This window comes from Parasteatoda tepidariorum, chromosome 7, assembly GCF_043381705.1.
Source record: "Parasteatoda tepidariorum isolate YZ-2023 chromosome 7, CAS_Ptep_4.0, whole genome shotgun sequence".
Taxonomy (NCBI): Eukaryota; Metazoa; Arthropoda; class Arachnida; order Araneae; family Theridiidae; genus Parasteatoda; species Parasteatoda tepidariorum.
Genome location: NC_092210.1, coordinates 56,696,199 through 56,719,348, shown reverse-complemented (window position 1 = coordinate 56,719,348; position 23,150 = coordinate 56,696,199). Strand labels below are relative to the sequence as shown.

Here is a 23,150-nt window from a genome sequence, read left to right as displayed (position 1 = left end):
ATTTAGCTGAATCTTTGTTTAAATGTGTCAAGTTCAAGTTTCAGGAGAAAAGGGGATTGATTTTATAGTTACATGAGACAGCTTTGAAATTGATGTTATTAATGTGAACAGAAAATCCGCAATATTTTCGTCATTTATACTTTCCACAATTTCAAATCAGCTTTTTTGTCCAATTTTTTTAGATCAGTAATTTAAACCGAAAGTATATTTCATTCATAAAAATTCTAAAACCTTTTTTACTGATTTTGATTGCAATTGTTTTCGTAAAAATTTAAAATACTTCATTTTGCTATAGTTCAGTAGATTCTTTTTAGAATACTCAACATAATAATTATGAATTTTTCATTTTTACGTTTACAAATTTATTCTTTTCTAAAATCCAGTAGCGCTAAGAGACTTTATCCGTTTTTGTATATTTTTTTTCTTCGTAAATGCAAATAAATAACAGTTCAACTCAATCACAAAGGAATTTCAGATGAAATTTGCAATAATAAATTTACTATTTTAAATAAAACGTAGACTAGATTGTGTTATAAAGTTTTTTGCATTAAAATATTTATCGGCACGAAAAGTAAGTTGATTTCAGAGATATTATGAGATTCAAATAGTTTTCATTCAGGCAAAAAAAAAATCTCAAATCAATTTCCAAGTTTTTTTCAATTTATAAATTGGTGTTATAAATGATTTTTAAAACAATGTGATGCTTTGTATGCCATATTTTGTTCAAACACTGCACATTTTTTAGGTAGAAAGATTCCAGATTTTTTTGTTTTGACTTTTAAATTTTAATTTCAAAAATTTTTTTCGCTTTCGTTTGAAATGATCTATGAAGAATCTTTGTTTTCCTAAATTATTTTGCGTCATATAAATAGATACGTATACTTACGTAGATCATATAAATAGATACTTACGTAGATAGAGCATTAGAACCGATGCCACGATGAATAATTTCTCAGAATTAAATGCGAGGTTTTAGAATAATTTCAGAACGATACTGTTAAATGCATATTTATTACTTGTCCGGCTAAAATTACGTTCTCTGTAAATTCTTCACGCAAAACTTTTATTTTTAAAAGTATTAGTTTTGCTTTACATTTCTTGAAAAAATCTTATTTAGAAGGTTTATAAATATCGCGGTGGTAAAAAGACTTTAATTATCGTCAATTAGAAGAAATTGTTATTTAGTACACAATCTTGCATCACTATGGCATCCTTTATTGTAGAGGATTCTGTAAAAGGAAATGAATAAAAAAAAACGAAAAAAAACAAGGGATAATAAGAAGAAATTAAATGAATCAGTGAATTCAGGTATTATTGAATAAGTGAATGAATAAATTGTTGTAGTAATTCACTTGCAAACCAATAAAGGAAATGAGTGAATCTGCACTTATTACTTAATCTGTGAATTATTGAGAGTTTTTGAGCAAATCAGCGAGCGAGGAAATTAGTAAACCCCCTGAAAAAAATGATCAAATAAGCACAAAGTCATAGAAATGTTTAGTTTTCTTTCAAATTGCTTTCACGTGCAAATTTTGGTAACAGTAGAATATTTATTACGGTTTTACGTTTGCTCTTAACTATTTAAAAATTAATGTGTCAAAATAATGTTAACGGTAATACAGTCTATGGGGAATGCAAATTTATTAAATATTTTTATGCTAAAAAAGTACAGCAAAGTAAACCCCCTGAAAAAAATGACAAAAAAAACTCCCCAAAATTCCTTGAAATATTTAGTTTTCTTTCACATTGCTTTCACGTACAAATTTTGATAACAGTAGAATATTTATTACGATTTTACTTTTGCTCCCAACTATTTAAAAATTAATACGTCAAAATAAAGTTAACAGTAATACACTCTACGGGAACTGTGAAATTATTAAATATTTTTACGCTAAAAAAGTACAACAGAGGAAAGCCCTTAAAAAAATGACAAAAAAAAAAAAAAAAAANTGAAAAAAATGACAAAAAAAAACAACCAAAATTCATAGAAATATTTAGTTTTCTTTCACATTGCTTTCCCGTACAAATTTTGGTAACAGTAGAATATTTATTACGATTTTACTTTTGCTCCCAACTATTTAAAAATTAATACGTCAAAATAAAGTTAACAGTAATACACTCTACGGGAACTGCGAAATTATTAAATATTTTTACGCTAAAAAAGTACAACAGAGGAAAGACCTTGAAAAAAATGACAAAAAAAAAACAACCAAAATTCATAGAAATATTTAGTTTTCTTTCACATTGCTTTCACGTACAAATTTTGGTAACAGTAGAATATTTATTACGGTTTTACGTTTGCTTCCATCTAGGTCAAAATTAATATTTCAAAATAAAGTTAACGGTAATACAGTCTATAGGGACTGCTAAATTATTAAATATTTTTACGCTAAAGAATACATCAAAATAAACTCCAGAAAAAATGATCAAGTAAATTCAAAAGTCATAGAAATGTTTAGGTTTCCTTCACATTGCTTTCACGTACATTTCACGACATACATCATTTTAGCAACAGAAGAATATTTCTCTTGGTTCTGAATTTTTCAAATAAAGAAACCATTTTGGAGATCATGTTGCTTAAGGATTCTTAGTTAAGATAATTTTTTTTTAAAAATTGTAGTTTCATGGAATTATTTGATAGTTTTTGAAAAAGAATGAGTGAAGAATGATAATTCAAAAAAAAATTCGTTTACTTACCAAAAAATTTAAATCAGTTATGAAATGTAATAGAAAATAGTTAATATGATGAAGGAAATAAATAATAGAATGGAAATAAAAAACATTTTAACAAAATGATTCCATGTTTTTTAAGAATAGAAATAAGACATATATGAAATCTTTAAAATTAAAAAATGAAAATATAAATGTGAGTTTGCAGACAAATTTGTGTTTCCATGTTTTTCAAGTCATAACATATGAAAAAAAAACTGCATTCTTCATGAAAAATTTCAGGCTCAGACGCAAGCGATTGCAGATATTCTACGAAAGCATCGCAGTAATAGTCTTCCATAATAATTCTAAACTCGTCTTTTGAGAAGGAATTCTTAAACGATCTTTAGCACAAATGCTCTATTAATCTATTTTTACAGGCACTATTATTTATTCATTTCTTTTTATTATTTATTTATTATTATTATTCTTTTTATAGAATTAAAGCTCAAATCATTTGAATTCAAGTGTATGAAAATTATCCGAAAATCTGAAATTTTTGATAAAGAAGTCTTTAATTATAATGAATTATTTTTAAAAATCAAAGGTCTTTAGAATTCATTTTCTCTTTTTTATATCTTATCCGGCTCTAGGTTTTATCTCTAAGAAAAATAATAGTACCCGAAGAATATAACAGATGGCGCAAAAATCGATTTATCCTTGCAGCGGGCTCAGAAAAGAAGCCATTCACAAAGCATGTGATAACGGAGAACATAGAGCGATTCTTCCATACGCGGGCCAGTGAGGCAATTCTAGTCTCCAGGCAAGTGGAACCATTAGTAGTTTATTATAGTGTAGAATGTAAATAAATGAAGAAGAGACTGTAAAAAGCTGGTGGGAGGAAGCACCTCCCCTCTTTCTAGTTTTCTTCCGACTTTGTTTTGTTTCTATTGCTGGAGCACTTAAAAAACATTTTTAAACAACTACCGAAAGAGAGATGCGAAAATAAAAAGTGAAGTTTTAAAAGCTGGATGGAGAAATAAAATAAAAACTTATCCGGGATGTGTTTTGGAAGAGCAAGAAGTAAAAGAACTTTGATAAAATGTTTGTGAACATTCCCGAGTTGGAAAAGTTGAAAGAACTGTGATTTTTTTTTAAATAGATGTTTTGAAAATATTTTAAGATTTTTTTTCACTTGACTTCCGGAGTGCAAATGCCGGGTATGATCTGATTTATGGTTGTGAAAGAATAATATTTATTCTGAATGGAATTAATGCTCAATTTTTCCAAGCAGTAGTCAAAACTATATTTGTTATATCTAGTCAAGATACCAAAGAAGGAATTGTGGTTTTCGCGATACCGTGCAAAAACTTGATTACTTATTGAAGTGAAACCAGTGCATAATCCATTTAAAATTAAAAATACTAATTTTGATATTTTTTTGGAGAAAACGAAAATTATCCGGTACTTTTTACTTTAATTTAGCAATCAATCTAAGCAAATTTATAATACTCATAATCTACTATTAAGTACAAATTTTTTTCATCGAGTATAATTTTAATTTATTTTGACATGCATTTTTGCATATTAACATTTTTCCATTAATAGAACAGATTTTAAAAATATAAGCATTTAAAATATAAATATTTAAATTTCAAAAAGTGTTTTGTCTATAACTTTACAATTCTTAATTTTCATAACAACATACTTTTCTCTGAGAACTCAAATATTCGATTTATCTAGTCTGTAAAATGGGGTGCACACCAAGCCTGCATGTTAACAATAGCGGGGTGGTCCGCTGTGCTCAGGATGATGACTCCAATGGTCGTAATCAGCTCATTGGAATGCAAGGTAACTTTCGAACTACTGGTGATGGTATTGAAGGACCGAGCAGCGATGCACATGTAAATGGTGACTTTTCATTAGTGCCATCTACACAAGATGAAGAAATTTTAAGTGGTTCTGTTTACTTCCAGGCTATTGCCAAAGAAAAAGAGGTAAGTTTTTTTTGTGGTTTATTTTTCATTGATAGATGAATTAGATCATGTCTATATAACTAAATACAGTATTGAATTATAAATAATTGCAAGCAAGTCAAATTTTGCAGATGGGAAAAAAAAACTTGTTATCAGGAAAAATGCAGTGTTTTAGAGTTAATAACTAAAAATAATATTAAATTTTGAAGAAAGGATAATTACTTACCAGCCTTATTCTGTATATCAAAAAAGTCTTATTAAGTATGAAGGAAAGAATCCTTCTTTTTCTGATAATACTGTAAATATAATATACATATATAATACAGCAAAGTTTGTGAATATAATTAGCATAATTTAACAGAAAATATTAAACTTATTTCCGAACCTTTTTTGTTTCATTGTGATTTATAACCTATATTTACAAAAAATCAAACAAATGAACAAAAAACATCCATTAACATTTATTTAACACGAAAATAAGCAGCAAGCCGAAGTGTGGGTATACTAGGGATAAATTCCTTTATTAGACACTCTCGAAAAGATTAGAGTAATCATTCAATTTCTGAATAAAAAATAAAAACAAATTGGGTGCTAAAAATAGCATCAACACCTTTGGTAAATTAAAAAGGAAAAACTATATGAACGATGTATGTTCATAAAATTTGAATTCATATTTCGAATTTATTTTTATATTAATGTATGCCAAAAAAATTTTTTTTTTCGGAGAAAAAAAAATCTTTTTCCAGTAAAATGTTCTAAAATTTTTTTTGAAAACAATCTTTAATATAATTTTAATTTTTTATCAAAAATATATTATTGCATTTCATCTAAATTATTTTGCTTAGGCCAAGTATTAATGTTAAAACTAACCTCATACCAAAATTATAATTAATAATCTAGTAACAGATTTAAAGCTTTAGTGTACTTAAGTCATCGATTTGATTCTCTCTTTGACTGGATGCCTGGGGCTTTTACTCTCTTTACCTCCCTCTCTACACTCCGCTGTGCTTATAGCACCCATCTACCTAACTGTGGTAAAACTTGGATCAAACGATCTGGATGATGCTTTAGCTAGTATCTCCTTAAAATAGCATAATTCCATGATTTTCTATTAATACAAAACCAACGTGTCACCTTCTGGTTATATTAGTTAAGTTTATATTTACTCAAGCATTGACTATTTATATAAGTTATATTCTTTTTGCAAACAAGTTGTTATAAATGATTGAAAATTTTATTTGTAAATATTTCATTACATTAACATTTTCGATAAAGATACATTAGATCTATATTATAGTTTATTGTGTATAGTTTTTGTTAAGCTTGACTGCTCTCTTAAATCATATATGACAACTAAGTTGCTTTTTTTAAAACTTAATTAAATCATAAATAAAATGTGCTTCTTTGTGGGATTCTGAATAGTGCTAATTTGGAAAAGCTGTAGCTTCCACAGAATAGTATTTAGGATATGTTTTTGAACAGTAAATGAAACTGTGCAATTGTACATTTCTTTCGTGTATTAATCAATTATTATTATTTTGTTATTTCGCACATTTTTCTAAATAAAATTTCAAGCTATGACAGGAACAAATTGTTATTTATTCATTTTTTGAATAAAAAACTGAATGAAAAAAATAGCTGAGAGGTTGTTAAACTCATATAATTTATCTTATTAATAGTTACTACAAATTAATATTTTAGACGTAGTTTTTGGGGTAATGAAATCAAGTGTTTTTAACTGTTTGAATTAAAACACCTAAATTGTGTATTTTTATGCCAAAATAATTTATTTTATAAAACTTAAATTCAGATTCAAGAAAATTGCACCCCCTTTGTTTAAGAATGTTTCGTACTTTACCAGATGCTGAAATGCTTTCACCTTATTAGATAGGCCAGATTAGACACCATATTAGATACCATAATTTACCTGATTAGATACCATAATTAGATAGGACAGATTTTTGCATAATTAGATTAGCAGATTTTTGCATTAAAATTAAAAAATATGCAATTGAAAGATCTCGAAATTTTTCGTTGTGTTATTTATACACATTTAATATCTGATTCCATTGGGATAAAGCTCAAACCTAATATTTTTTCCACGGATTTATTTTTAAGCTCTTATTTAATTTTTTGTTACTAAAAAACTCGGTAAATGCATTTCATCTAGCAGATTATTTCGAAAAAGTGTACAATTTTAATTTTTAATATGTATTTTAATTATTGTAATTGCATAAATTGACTGATTTCAGATTTGTAAAAATAAATATAATTTATTAAAAAATGTTAAATGTTAATTGTAAAATTTCGTTATTATAAAATGATTCAAATAAGATAATATCATGTGATTAGGGACCGTTAAAGTTTTAAATGTTTAATTTTGATAAATTATCTAGCAATAACAATCTAGCAACAATAATCGGAAGTAATAACCGAGAATAATTTCAAGAAGGAATGATAAATAAATACTGATGGTAAATACCGTTAAATTATGAAAGAATTAACAATTTATTAGTAAATATTGTTGAAACTTAAATTTTATACTTATTATTATCAGTTTACCCTAAAATGAATAATATTTTCGCACACTGTGGAAAATAAATCGTGGAAGAACGTGGTTTTTTCCTCCGTGCATGATAATTTAATTACAGTATGGAGCAAAACATGATTATATTTGTTAAGCAATTATAAGCAAAATAATAAAGTTCATTAAAATTTTTTATTGAAGCTATATAAGTTCTAATGTTTATCAGACTGATTTTTTTCAACGCAACCTTAGCTATTGAATTAGTGTTTTACTCGGAAAATTCCACAAAAGCGGAGCTTCTTAAGATTCCTCTCTCCTCCGGTTTAAACTTAACCATCAAAGGGTTGAAGACAGAATTCTAAATATACTTTTAGTCATCTTGATTTACTTTTCCCAAATGAACAGTATAAACATCGGCAACATCTTTCGAAACATGCAAATTACAAAGTTGACACCCAACTAAACGTGCGTATTTTAAGCTCTAAATTGATTTCTCTTGTAAAATTATTCCAACGCAATTCTGCATTCAGCATTTTGTTTTAGAAATATAAACATAGTATTATGTCTCTGTATATTTTCAGATTTTTGATAAATATCTTTAATTTGTGCAATTTATGATAATAGAATTGTTCATCATCATCTAAATCAGTTTTCACTAGTTTAGGCAATAACATAGGTAAAACTATACGCAACGAAAAATATTATAATAAAAATATCGTACTGTATAGTAATAACATTTCTGGTACCAAGTGATTACCAATATCTTTAATTTGTGCAATTTATGATAATAGAATTGTTCAGCATCATCTAAATCAGTTTTTACAAGGTTAAACAAAAAAATAGGTAAAACTATACACAACGAAAAATATTATAATGAAAATAACGTACTGTATAGTAATAACATTTCTGGTACCAAGTGATTACCAAATGAGTGGTGTAATTTTTCTATTCATACGGTAATGGTTTACTGGAAATTTTGGTTTTCAAAAATTTTATTCTGATTACCCCAAATATTGTAAAAATACAAAACTGGAAAGTAAATTTAAGCAAATAAATGTTTTCCAGGACATGAAATTTCACCTTTTCTACCAAATTTTATGACATAACATAAAATCATATTTTATTGTTAGCTTTACTAAATATTTAACTTTGCAAAAACTTCATTAAAAATTATCGAGCTTTTCGATGCTCTTATATAGCCAGAAACTTAGTAAATTTTACTATATTCTGGTAGTTTTGACCAGATTTTCAGTGTAGAATAATTTAATCACAGTTTAGAATAATTTAATCATGTGCATTTTCAGTGTAGAATAATTTAATCACAGATAAATACGCAGCATTAAACTATTTACCCTGAACTATTAACATCGCCATTTATATCGCTTTACACTTTTGAGAAACTCCGTATAATCAATAAAATTTTTAAATCTCTATTTCTCCAAATCTTATAAAGCGACGTCTTTATTTTCTTCATTTTTTGAAAAATATAGTGTGTAAAATATAGATTATTAAATGAAAATCATAAGTTCAATCTAAAATTCAAGATGGCGATGCATGAAGGTTCTTGAATTGTATCGCATATTTAAACGAATGTCATATGTTACGAATAAAGATGGACATTATAAATTTAGAATTTTTAGCATATACTTATTCTTTCATTTACTTTTTTCTAACAATTTTTGTAGTTAATATTTTAGAATTACTGTACAATATAATAAATGAGCATCACTTTGAGTTTTAAGCCGTTTATTTTTAATACGATTGTTACGATTGCTATTGAACAATTGCTGCTGAAACGATAAGATAAGTTGAATATAAATAGTTTAACAGTTAAAAAATAGTTGAAAAAATAACTTCAATAAATGGAGATCAAGTGTGAAGAACATGTCCCTGAAAAGTGATTCTGAGAAAAAAAATGAATCCTGCTAGTGGGCAATAACCGTTTTTCTTCAGATCAAGGGTACCCATCTTCACTATGTAATAATTCAAAAGAAAAACCGATTTTCCACGTTGTTGATTTGTCAAAACTTATTAATCCCCAGGCGGTGACTCAAAATGTCATTTTTGTGAGAAATGGACATAAACCGTTCGTCCCCCTGGATCTTTAAATGTATATTGCACATCTTTGTAACAAACAGGAAACAAAATAATGCTAAATAACAAATAAATATGTAATTTTCAGGTAAAAATCGTTGTAGCTTTCTCTCAATAACAGCTAAAGATTTATGGATCATTTTCGAAATTAAAAATTTCATAACCTTTTTTTTTTACCTCTTCAGAATCTAGTGACAACAAGGAGAAACTTAACATCATTCTCATTTCAGGTTATATTTAGAAATAAAAATTATTGATGACACCGATTGTATAGTTTAAAAACATTAGTTTTTTTCACGAACAAGTTTAAGTTAAAATTTATTCATATTATCACTCTATTAATGAGAGAATTCGTTGATTTGTTACCGAATGAAGTAAAATAATGCAAACGTCAAAATCGAAATTAGAGAACTCAAACATTTCTTCAGAGATTTAATTTTTTTTTGGATAAGAAAAAGGAAAAAAAAATTAGAACTCCGAAACTTATTAACTTATTAACTGCAGAAAAATTAATCCGCACAATTTTTTTTCACTCTTTATTTGAAACAGAAGAAATAATTAAAATTATTTTGACATATTTTAATGAGTGCTTTTTCGTCAGAATGTAACATAAATAAATTTTTAATTATTTTTTGAAAGGAATATTAGATTAATAATTTTTTTCGGAATGAACTCAAATTTATATTTAAGCTTTAATAATGAACTTATTGAAATAATCTTTAAATTAAAAAAAAAATTATGACATTGAATAGCATGATCTCAAACTTTTAATTTTTGATCAAAAATGTTTGACATTTTGGTCATTTTTGATCAAAATAGGAAGTTAAACAAAATTACTCAAGAATACTTAAAAAAAAGATTAACAATAAAAACGCACGGTTTTTCAACTTCAGTTGCCCTAATAGAGTATTCTTCTCCCAATGAGGAGACCCAGGTTGGAATCCCAGGGGTGGCTGGTTGATACGAATTTTGCTCCCAGCTCGCACCGACCACAGTGCTGACGTAAAGCATCTTCGGTTGTAGACGAATTGTGGTAAGGGTATCTCACTGGTAGTTCTAAAGATAACAAAAACAATTCATCGATATCTACATATCTGTGATTTGTTTTCTCTAAACTCAGCTGCGCAACAGCACATAGAGGGCCAAGGCCTACTGTGCCCAACTCAGTTTTCTTGACCTTGGGCTCTGGGGTGCAGGAACAGATGTTCCGGTCAGGTGGTCAGCCAAACGTAGAACCCCCAGTGTTTAGTTCCCAAGCATGCTTGGTACTCATATATCGACCCACTGAAAGGATGAAAGGCTGAGTCAACCTTCCCCAGCCCGAGGATCGAACCCAGGACCTGTGTGCACGGGAGCGCGAAGCGGTATCACTCAGCCACCGGGCGTCATGATTTGTTTTCACCTAAAGTAATTATTTTTCATCTAAAGTAAAAATGTTACAGAGAAAATAATCTGTTAAGTTTTACAGACTTAACAGATTTTTGTCACAGACAAATGATAACTCTTGTTCTTTTTTCAACCTAGAAAATAATTACGACTGGTCCTTAAAAAGTTTAGTGACACATAACTAATTACATCTTTAAATGAAAGTTCATTGAAAAAAATAAGATTTCCAAGTAATAGTTATGAAAATTAATGGCTCCTTAGAAAAAAAAGTAATTATGAAAATGAAAACATTCTATCAGAAAAATTACTTGAACATTATATCGTTCAAATTTGCTTCAACTTTAAGAAGTCAAATTGAATAATAATATCACGCAATCATATTTAAATTGGCTTGATTTACACAATAATGCTTTTAAAATTGCAAGAGTGTTAAGGTTATATCGAATTTCCACAATATTTTGATTCAGCGTTCTCTAAATTTCAAAAATTGCAACTTAAAAATATAATTTGAAACATTAAATTTAAAACTGAAACATAATATAAATGCACAACAAACATTTTAAAAGCCATTCTTTTATTAATGCAAAGATATATTTTCTCAGAGCTCTTAAATTTATAGAAAAATCTCGAATCTCCAGTTTACTGTTCGTAATTACAATTTATAATGATTTGAATACAATAACACTTCGCTAAAAGCAAATGGATAACAACCGCTTCGCATTCCTTATCGATTATTCTGTTATTATTTTTGTATTTTTTTCATTCTCGCTGATAACCGAATTGTGTCAGAAGGGCTTTGTTATCCTTGATAAGATGCATTCATTGTACGACGGAAATAGTTGAAAAAATAGCTGGAGTTTTAAAAGAGGATGTCACTTATTTTCTTTAATGTAACATCACATTAGTTTCTTAAATTTAAATAATTTAGCACGTTGCCATCTCCAAATTAAAAATATCCAATTTAAAGTTAATTTTATCTGAAATCCTTTACATTTTTTGTTGTCATAACTTGTCAGTTATTTTAATTGTTTCATATTTTGTATTTATAATCTGTAAACTGAAGAAAACTGATTATTGTTGGTTTGATAACAATGCAGTGAGGATTTAAAAGAAAAAGTCTTAGAGCTTTTTTAAAAGGTCATAGATTAAATGATGGAAAATATATATAATTAAAGCATTTATTATAAATGATTAAAGGGATTATAAATAATTAAATATTATGAATAAGTAATTAAAACAATTCTTTCAAACTTTTGATTGTGCATTATATACCGACTTCTTTTAAGGAAACAAAATTTAAAATAATAAATAAAATTTTCTAATTTTAAATGAGTTTAAATCAGTTTTTTTATTGGATAATTTCATTTGATTTACTTTCATTTGTCTTCATTAAAATTAATTTAAAACTTTTGTGTTTAAAAAAAAACAACGATTTTGATTTTGTCTACAGATTAAATGTACGAAATATGTAAACTAAAACAATGATTTCGACACCAAGTCAAGTAAAATTTAACTGAGTGTTACATTTATTAATACAAAATCGTTTCAGTTTCGATAGTTTTAGTGACATTTTTAAATTCCGTAAAAATGTTAATTAATGTTAATTTTACAAAATTATATCAAAATAATTTGGTTGTAATATAAATTTACATAATGATAGTGAAGAAATTCAAGTTCATATATATTTAGTTTAACATAACTGTTTCAAGACGAAATATAATGCTATCTGATACTAACATCTAGACAATATAACATCATTCTGACAACTAGAGTGTCATCTAGAGTCCACTCCTAGAATTTTGGGAGCGTATTGTAAAGCAAAATCGTTCAATATTTGATGCCACCTTAATGTGACTTTAAGTTGAATCTTATTATAGCATTTCATAAATTTAATTGCAAGATACCGTAGTTCTTGAATTTGAAATTTACTGGCTAAAAAATGCTGGTCTGACTATTTCTCTGCGTTAAAAAAATCGTAAATCTGGCTGTCACTATTTTGGGTGTTCAACTTAATGTTAAATTTTGTTCTGCAGCATTTAAACAATAAAATTCAAAAAGGCAAATTTGAAATCACTAACACATGTAAAGGAGACATGGTGGCTCAGAGGATAGAGCGCTCGCCCTTCAATGAAGTTCGCCGGGTTCGAATCCCACCGATGACTGGTTGATTCGGATTCCCCACCCGGCTGGGACCTACCACAGTGCTGACGTAAAATATCCTCAGTAGTAGACGGTTCATGGGTTAGTGTCCTCTTTCCGTCAGGTTAACCGTGGAAGGTTTTCGTGGTCCTCCACTCCATGTAACGCAAATACGGGTTAGTTCCATCAAAAAGTCCTCCACGGAGGCAAAATTCTCCCAATACTTGATTCACTGGCTCCCTTGTCTTCTGGATTAGATTCAAAATTCAAGGCTACGTAGTTGAACATCAGAAGTTGTAAACCCAAATATTGGGTCGGCTGTTCAACGACGGTTATAAAATAAAATAAAATAACATGTGTAAAGAGCCGTGATGGCTCAGGGGATAGAGCGTTCGCTTTCCAATGAAGTAACCGGGTTCGAATATCGGCGATGGCTGTTCGATACGAATCTGCACCAGGCTTGCACCGACCACAGTGCTAACGTGAAATATCCTCAGTGGTAGACGGATCATGGGTTAGAGTTCTTTTGCCGTCAGGCTAACCGTGGGAGGTTCTCGTGGTCCTCCGCTCCATGTAACGGAAATACTGTTTAGTTCCATCAAAAAGTCCTCCACGATTGCAAATTTCTCGCAATACTTGATCCACTAGCTTCCTTGTCTTCTGGATTAGATTCAAAATTATAAGGTTACGGAGATGAACATTAGAAGTCGTAAACCCGAAAATTGGGTCGGCTGTTCAACGACGGTTATAAAGTATAAAAGGATGAAAGTAACATGTGTAGAAAAATGAACAGGGAAGGAAAAAAGAAATTTAACTGTCTATAATTGGTTTGGGAATTGTTACCTTTAAACTTGCTGAAAAAAATATCATACGCTCTACAAGCGGAGATGGAATTAGGAAGAAATTAGAGAAATAATGAGAGAGCAGTGTTGCCTGCTGTAAAGCTTAACATTAATGATGACATTTTTAAACCTGAAAAAGTTAATAGAGAGTGATAAGAATAATTTTCTATTTGAATTGCTTTTAGTCTCGTTGGAGTGTAAAATTATTTCTCATTTTTTTTCTTATTATTGATTCCCACATTCTGTATTCCTTGGGTTAAATTTTTTTTCAAGTTCAGATTAGTATTTTTCAATTTTATGTAATCGTCTATTTGCTGTTAACATTTTAACAAATTGTTTTTATATAAAGCCACAATAATTGTATAATTTGAAAATGAAATGTTTTATGTTTTGGTGGAAATGGTGGAAAAAAAACAATGATTGAAAAGGGGGTCAACGAGAAGATCAAGTAGACAATCCTATTTTATTGAAAAAATGTTTTGTTAAAATGAGTGACTTTTAATCGATAAAATTACTTCGGTGATTTAAATTAAGTTTGAATAGTTCTGCAGTTTAATGATATGCATGCCTCAAAGCTTAATTAAATTGTTCATATTGGTAAACGAAATTTGTTTGATTTGCATATATGCTGCGGGTGTTATAAGAGTAAGAAAGATAGAAATATTTCGGTAGCTTCTGTTTTACAGATATTCTTAAATTTTGATTAAATTTTGCAGCCACGGTAATGGATTTTGAGCAAAATAAATTTAATAAGCAAGGTATAAAGATGAAATCACCCAATTGTTAATAACAAAGCAATATAAATAGTTTTAGTAAAATAATTTCTCATAACAGTTCCACAAAATTCACATTGATTACTTATATATTTTGATTTATCACATCATTACCCTTAAAAAAGATTTACTGCAACGATATACAAAAGTGGTAATTAATTTCAAACCTTTGTTTGGGCTAAATTGACATGTACAAAAAATAAAGGAATAAAAGAAATAATTAACATTGCAAGATGTGTTACTTTTCTTGAACTAGTAAAAGTGTGTTATTATTATTTATTAGTGATTGTAAGAAAGCGATACAGAAGTTTTAGAAAATAATTTCTAGGATATTGTTAAGAAAAAATTCTGAGAAGTAGTTCTGTTGGTGTTCATACAATCGCAAAAAGAGTTTAAACTTCAACCCTAGCAGCAAAATAACTTGGGCCAATATTCATTAATCTTGACTCATTAAGGGTTCAAAGGGCTGTTATTTTTTCGGTATTGGCCATTAATAAGAATTTACTGATTCACCCGATATTTTACAGCCACTTTACAACCGGTATCAGTCCTATATAGAATTGTCAGCATCTGCTGTTTTATATCCATTATTTAGCCAATATAGGTTCCATGTTGGCCAATGTAGACCCTATATAGGCCATTCCGGGACCAATATTGCAAAATATTGACATCCCAATATTAGTCCCCCGGTGCATGTTCTTATCTTTGAATTATATAGACTCTATGGACAGCCACAGATAGTGCAGGTCATCCAAAGCAATAGATTAAGATGGCTTGGCCATATCTGGAGAGGTCAAGAAAATAATGCAGTCCGAATCGCCACCTTTAAAAATCCTTCGGGATCTCGGGCCAGAGGAAGATCTCCAACTAGATGGCTGGATGACACTGCTGAAGATCTAAAAGTATTAAAGATAAACAACTGGAAAAAAGTCGCCATGGACAGGAGGCATTGGAGGCTACGTGTGATTGAGTCAGCCAAGGCCTGTAAGGGACTGTCGTGCTGAAGAAGAAGAGGAAGAAATATGTTCTTATGGACCCTTATTGAACCAATTCTGAGCGCAACTTAGGGCAAGGTAAAATTGTTGCTTGGGAAGTTGTAAGAAATATATAAAATATGAGAAGAACCTGGTGTCGTAAGAAACAAATATACAGAGAATTATAAATAATTTTGATCATATGGTCAGATTGCTCGAAGATGGCAGTTGAGAGAAATTTCTTCTACCCATAGTCCAAGTAGAATAGCAGTTAGAATAGACTACAGAGTGACTGTGTTGAAAAAAAAATCTAAATATTCTAAATGTTAAATATTTAAATCTGTTACAGATGCTTGAAGAAAGCTTTAAGACAAAGTCTAGGTTCACTCAGGGCTGTCAAGCCAATGAAGAAGAGTTTTTTTATTTACAGGATATAGAAGTTCTTGTTTTTTGGCATTATGAACTATGGCATTATGAACTATGTTTATACGTGAGCTACTATATCCACTTGCAAAATATAGTAGTCGTGGCATCTAAATAGCATAAATCTAAAAACCGAAAATTTTAGTTTAAAGTTTTAACACTTTTATATAATTGATACTTAAAACTTCTTTTAAAAATATTTTTTAATTTTTTTTAAAAATATTTTTTTTTATATATATGGCCGTTAAATCTAAGACTTATCGTAAATACATTAAGGAAAGCTATTTAATAATAACTAAGTTTCAAAAGATAGGAAAAATATATTCAATGAATGAAATTCTTTTCATTGCAAACATGGCGTGTTTTTGCTATAAGAAATAAAACAAATAGCTTTTAGCTGAATCTGAAATAAAATATTAATGAGAAGCTTAATTAAATTCGAAATATCTTTAAAGCTCTTATATTACATTAAAAAATGTATAATATTAGTGAAAGTTGATACTTAGTTCCTAATGCTGCTAAAATATTTAATTTATAATTTTTTTTACAGATAATGTGTTTTTAGGATGAATCACTTTAATGAAAAGCATTTAAATAAGCATTTAATGCAATATTATTAAATATTTAATGACTATCTTTTCTCGAAGAAATGATTTTGCATTTTTTAATTTTTTATAAAAACACTTTTGTGTTTCACCATTTATGAAAAACGTTTTTATCAAAAGAAAAAAAAAAGTCCTTTTGTCATTTTTGTTTAAAAAAACCCCATCTGAATCGAATATTTTAATATAAATTTAAAACATACTTCTAAGATTATTTTTTATTTTATTGGTTGTTAACCAATTTTCTTAAATATGAATGAAGTTGAATTATACAAATTTATTTATAAACTTGGAATTTCATTTTTTTAAAAATTAATAGATTTGTAAAGAACGGTGCAAAATTAAAGAAAAATACTTATAACTGAAAAATAAAGAACAAAAATTGTCCTAACTGTGAAGTCTCAGAGACGTTTCGGGCAGGAGCGCGAATTTTGCTTTAGAGAATTCTGAAGTTAGAAACTGACGGTGTCAGATTTCTTGATTATTATTTTGATAATATTCTTCTAAGTTTGCAAATATTTTTTGTCTGGATGTTTTTGTAAATTGTTTTTAAGTGCTTTTAAATTTGCGTATTTTCATAATTTATATTTTCATTGCATTCCTTTTTTCAGTTACAAACTATAAGTGTTAAAATAATCGACACTTTTCATAAAATTAGCTTAGAATAGCAATGTATCAAATTGCGAAATGAAACAATATTGTTTTGATAATTTTACCATAAAGTTATTTACAAAGAGCTGTGTTAAAAATTATCGTATTTTCTATGTGTCCTATGATCCAAAAATTACGATAAATATTACTATATTTTGATAGCTTTAAAAATAACTGTTTTTCCTTAGCAAATTGTCTAATAAATACAAACATATGAATAAAAAAAAGCAAGGAAAGTAAGAATGCTACAATCTCGAAAAAACAGTTTACCGTTCAACCATAATATCGATATCTTTGACCATTTGATGGAAATATGCTGTCGTTCTGTTATTTTTGACTTTCATGACATCACATAAATGATAAAAACTTAGAGTCATCTATACACAGTGTTTTTGGCATTTGAAATGTGTTTGAAAGCTTACTTTGATTTCTACTATGAAGCAAAGGAAATTTTATATTTTTCAAGTATGTTTTTCTTTTCAATTTTTTCGGTATTATTCATTTCATAATTACAATTTTTCAACTAATTATGACCCTTTTAATTCCCTTTTTCTAATATGGCTTTTTTTTCCTTACTCCAATTTGAATGAAATCATGTAAATATGCTCATATGATTATAAGATAATTATTCAGTCAAACTCATTTTTGAAATTTAATGTGCTATAGAGTTAAAACAAACTATTTTGAACTTTTTTCTCAGCATTTATTGTTTTACGGCATTTTTCTTTTATGTTTGATGTCTACGTCCAATTTTTTATGCCTGATTTGAATGTGGTCATAAGAACTAGATTAAAAGAGCTTATTTTTATGTCAGTTGTTTCTCTAAAAAATAGTGTACTGTAAACTTGCTACAGCTAAATAAAATGATGCAAAAAATATTGCAAATTCATTCATTCTAATATTTAAAAGTATCATATGCATATGGGTAAAAGGCAAGATAAAATTTATATTTACATTTGCGAACTTTTAATAGAACAGGCACTTTACTAAATTTAAAATACGCTTATCACTTAGTTTAAAGAATTTCTTGGGGATTTCAAACAAAAATATATTTAGAGCTATCACAAACGGCCTTATCTCGTTTTTGATGAGAAAAATTCCAGTTGGCATCTTTTCATCTTAGTTATTTAGAGAACTAAACCGCACTTTACACAGCAATTTTTCATCTGAATCTGAATTTTTTTTATTTAAAAGATTTTAAATTTAAAATATTCTTTTGAACTACTAGACCGAAAAATACTCTTTGACCTATTAAAGGAAGGCAAACTTTTTTTAAAAATCTGAACAGGGTCCTAAAATTATTTCAAGATAACTAACATCAACAGAAGAAACGTGGAATCTGTTTTGTTTTTCTTCCATATTTTAATGAGAAATTTCAGTGTAACATTTAAATTTCTTGACTTGAAACTTTACGTGAGATATATTATTTGCCTTCGTAAAAAATATGAAAGGAAAATTAATTTTTAATTAAAGCAGTTTTAAAACTAGAACAAGTATACGAAAGTAATTTTAAGAAGAATAACATCAGTAAAAGAAATTTTGATGTTTATGTTCGAATTTTCCCTTTCTATTTAGAGGAGAAATTTCAAAGAAACACTTAAATTCAATTGATTTAAAACTTACTTGACGATGCATTATTAACCGTAGTTAAACACTCTAAAAGAAAACTAATTTTTTGCTAAAACATTTTTACAACTAATTCATTTGTTTTACTTAAAGACAACCTACATAATAAAAAATAAAATTAAATCCACAAAAACGTTTTATTAATTAAGGAAAATGTTATATTTCTTTTAGCACATAAAAATCTGCTTTTTCTCTTCCTCTAAAAACAGGAATTATAATGATTTAAGAAGTATTATTTTGTGAGGATTTGAAAGTAACTTAAAAAATGGGTGTTTCAAGACAATATATTGTCTGTATTTTAAAAAATAATGCAGTTTTAGTTCAAAAATTTTTTTACTTCTATTTGTAGACTTATAAAAGTAAATTTATAGCCCGTTAAAAAAATTAAAAGTGATATATATCTATGCTATGCATGAGCAAATTTTTCTCAGAAATTTGTTTTCTTTTAATAAACGTTGGGCATGATTAAGTAGGAACTGGAGAAAATTTTATTATGAAATTTTTCACAATGTTTTATTGTTTATTTTTCATGTTTCTATAAACAGTTACATTTCTTTTTTGATATTTGTTGATTTTAAACAATTTTTCTACTACCGTTTTTATGTATTGCGTTGTTTCTCTGCTAGTTTTAAACATTTCATGATAACATTTTACTCCGATATGAGACAAAACATAAAATGATATAAATAGAGCATATGAAATTAAAAAGTTTCTTCCACTTTGTTCTTTTTTCGTATTATCCATTCTGTTTTTTTTCTTGGATGGTGGTTGTTCTCTCTGCACTAAAATTGCAGCAAACACACCAAGTTAGTTTCGATATAAGCGCAAAATAGATAATGAAATTAATAATACTTATAAAATGTTTTCTAAATATGGATTCTCCTTAGTTTTTTCTCGTATTCTTTATTTTCGTATTGAAAAATTTTTTGTAATTGACTGAACTGGTTTTGAAGAATAAAAAACACAGAAAGGAAAATATCCGTAAATATTAGAAGAGGTATTGAGCTTTACAACTGTTACTACCAAAGCTCTCCAACAGTTACTACCAAAAGCATTTGCAATATTTATCCAAGCGCATTTGAAGTTCATAAATAGCAAAGGTAGTGTTATAAGTTGAGACCCTTAAATGCATAGATTTCTTTATAAGTTTCGTCTCTTATACTTGTTTGGACTCATAAGACCAATCCTGAAAATAAAAAAAATCAATTCGTATGGGAGACATTGCCTCATACACCATACTTGCCCGATATTGGGCCATTGTGCTTCCATTTATTCTAATTATGGTGTTTGCTAAGTGGAAAAAATAATTTAAAAAATGGATTATGTCCAAAATTCATTGAATACTTTAACACCTGATGGCAAAAGGTTGTTGATATTAAAGAGATGAAATAAATAAAACTTATAAAATATTTCAGAGAACTATATCTTTTTTAATTTTTCTTATGTTTTTTATTCTATTTTGCAAAATGTTTAAAAATGTCTAAGCTAAAAATTATAAGATAAAATATGCATGAAGCACTTCATTCAAAAACGATAGAAGGAAACTATGAAAAAACAAAATTTGCAAACTATGTACCGCTTGAGTTTTGCTTAATTGCTTTCAAAGGAGGTTTTTTTAAATACCGATAATTTATTTTGAAAAATATTAATTCACTGCTCGTCTTTTCAAATCTATAAAAGTTTCTTAAAAGCATGGAATTCGTAAACATTTGAATTTTATGTAGACAATAGAATACCAAAGTTATTTAATCCTTTAAACTTTAGTGACAATAGAAATTGAAATGTTAAAAATTAATACTTAAAGAACTTGCTTTGAAATAAATTTAAAAAACGTGGAAAATAGAATATAAATATTTGGGGTAAATGTTCATACCAATGTTTGTTCGGGGATCGTTAATATTCATTTGCGTATGACTAATTATGGAGAAAACAACTCTCCATTGATTAAAAATTTTTTGAAATCATACAAATGAAAGTTTATTGTCATTTAATATATTACTCTTTCACATTTTAATGCACCATTAAGGTCTGACGAATAATTAATGTAAACGAATTATCAATGGGGACTGGAAAATTCGATTATTTAAACTAGCATGTGAAATGTGATTACTGAAATCAAATTTGTTTAAGAGCGAATTCCTCGTTGAAATAAATTCATCATAATAATCAAATTTTAAAGGATAATTTAGCTTTGAATATAAGAGTACGTGCAATTTTATTCATAAAATGTATATTTAACTTATGAAGATTATTTTAAAGCAAATTTTTGCACAAATTAAGGGTGATATTTTGATGTATTATAATTATAAAAAAAGTCAAGTAAATTGTAATTGCATCAACAGCTCATGGACTTTCATGTGTATTTGAAAACAATAACACTCAATTCAAGACATTTAGAAACATATAAAGCAAAACATTAATAACTTCTGCAGTTTTCCAAAAAGAAAGTTCCATTATAATTGCTTAAAAAACTTTGTTTTCTAAGTTATGTCGAATTTCGATTCTCTAAGTTAATTCAAGTAAGATTAAATAAAAACGGGCTTATTAAGTCTAAATAGTTTATTTAGTAAAATATGTGAAATCATTGCTTATGTGTATCGTTCAGATTCAAAACCAACCATCTCCCTAACATTAAATTTTCAGGTAAAACTGATTTTCTGCCATATTTATACGAAATGAGATAGTGCCCCAAAGTCTTTTCTTTAAGAGGCATTAAGATTGGTGCTTTAAAACCCATTATAAGGAGACAGGGGTACGTTAAGACCGGGGTCATTTGATTTTCCTTTTTAAATTTATTAAATAATGACAAGTTGAAAAGTCGTGTTTATTTATAAAGCGCATGATTTTATGTCGAATATATTATTCATAAGCATGATTAACTTGTTAATTTGTAAAATTGTATATCCACGGCCTACTCATATTTCTACATCAGTTTTATATTCAGGTAATCTGATCATAAGTTCTATATCGTGCAACTCATATTTCATCCCATGAGGAATAAAAATCTGATTATGGAGAAAGAAATTTTGGTATAACTACCGTACTGTATGGTAATGACATTTCTTGTTAAAATAAGCATTCTCTGATTAACTACTAACTGCTAAACTAACTCTAGTTAATAAAATCAAGTATAGGGTAATTGTTTTGTTCATATGCTAACGGTTTACCGGAAATTCTGGTCTTCAAAATTAAAGTACTTATTACCACTGAAAAAATGGTTTTTATGTCATGTTCTCTAAGGTATCATGATAAAATTATTAGATTTTACCACATTTACAGAATTTTATCACATATTATAAGACATAAGACTATATTTTTTTGCTAATTTTACCAAAAACTTTACCATAGTACTTCGATAAAAATTACTCAGTTTTTTCCTATAGAGCCAGAAACAAGTAAAGGTAAATTGTACCAAATTTTGGTAGTTTTGACCATACTTCTTTTCTCAGTGTTTATATCTAATTTCTTTTTTGGTGGTTATATTCTTTTTAGCTAATGTATGCTAGTAAGTGTATAATACGATCTAATGCATAAATCAAGTTTATAAGTAGTTATGTATTTTGTGTATCACAAAACATTATATTCGATACAATGTTTTGAGATAACAACTACGAGCTAATTATAACTAAGGCTTTCTTAACTTTTAAATTCTATTTCTCTAATGCTATGTTAGAAAATTTCTCGGAAAAATGGTTAAATAGCACTTTATTTATTTGTTATTTACCAATATCTCCAATGCCCATTACCTAAAAAAGAGACCAAATTGCTGCTATGTCTATTTAAAACAATTTTGAAAGAATGCTAGTTGTAAATGATTAAAAAACCGTGTAGTTTTGTATCAATGATTTTATAACCATACTAGTTGTAAACGGTTTCAAAAAAGGGAGAAAAATGTTCCTTACCGTAAACTTTATGGTTAATCGGATGGACAGAATACTTCTGGTAATTTTCCCATAATTTTAGAATGAAAATTCTAACAGTGTATAGTTCTATTTGAAATATATTGTTTATTTTTCTTATCGAGAAGAATTAATCTGGTTTGTACTCAAATTCATATCCACGCTAGCCCTTTCTGCTATTGCGCACTTTCAAATTTTCCAGTTAATACTTTTATTGAGTCCATATTTCCAATAATTTTTTCCCCCAACAATATGTTTCTTGAGATTACCACCAAATTTCGCGTGTTCCCGCACGGATCTCAAACAGCATGCATTGTTTCACCAATGTGGAGCTTGCCGACGTGCATTTCATGTATGGGGCTGCACAAGGAAACGAATTAGCTGCTCAGAGGATGTACAGGGAGCGTCAGAAATCACCTGGACGCTGTCTACGGCCAGCATTGGATAGGACGGGGTGGTCCAGTTCCCTGGCCACCGCGTTCTCCTGATTTAACCTGCTTGGATTTTTTCTTTTGGGGTCATATTAAAAGCCTGGTGTACGAGAGTCCCATCAAGAAGATCTTGTTGCCCGCTTGTCTGTTGCTGCTTT

The 23,150-nt window shown here is 28.2% G+C and overlaps 1 protein-coding gene across 2 annotated transcripts in view; it reads left to right on the top strand.

Moving 5' to 3' along the window:
- Nucleotides 1–3,391: 3,391 nt before the first annotated feature.
- Nucleotides 3,392–23,150, top strand: part of LOC107437356 (high affinity cAMP-specific and IBMX-insensitive 3',5'-cyclic phosphodiesterase 8B) — a 358,938-nt gene continuing 339,179 nt past the window's right edge. For both annotated transcript variants that reach the window (XM_043039401.2, XM_043039399.2), the window contains exon 1: nucleotides 3,392–4,646. In XM_043039401.2, the coding sequence (XP_042895335.1) occupies nucleotides 4,401–4,646 (246 nt within the window). In that variant the 5' untranslated portion in view covers nucleotides 3,392–4,400. The remainder of the gene's footprint in view (nucleotides 4,647–23,150) is intronic.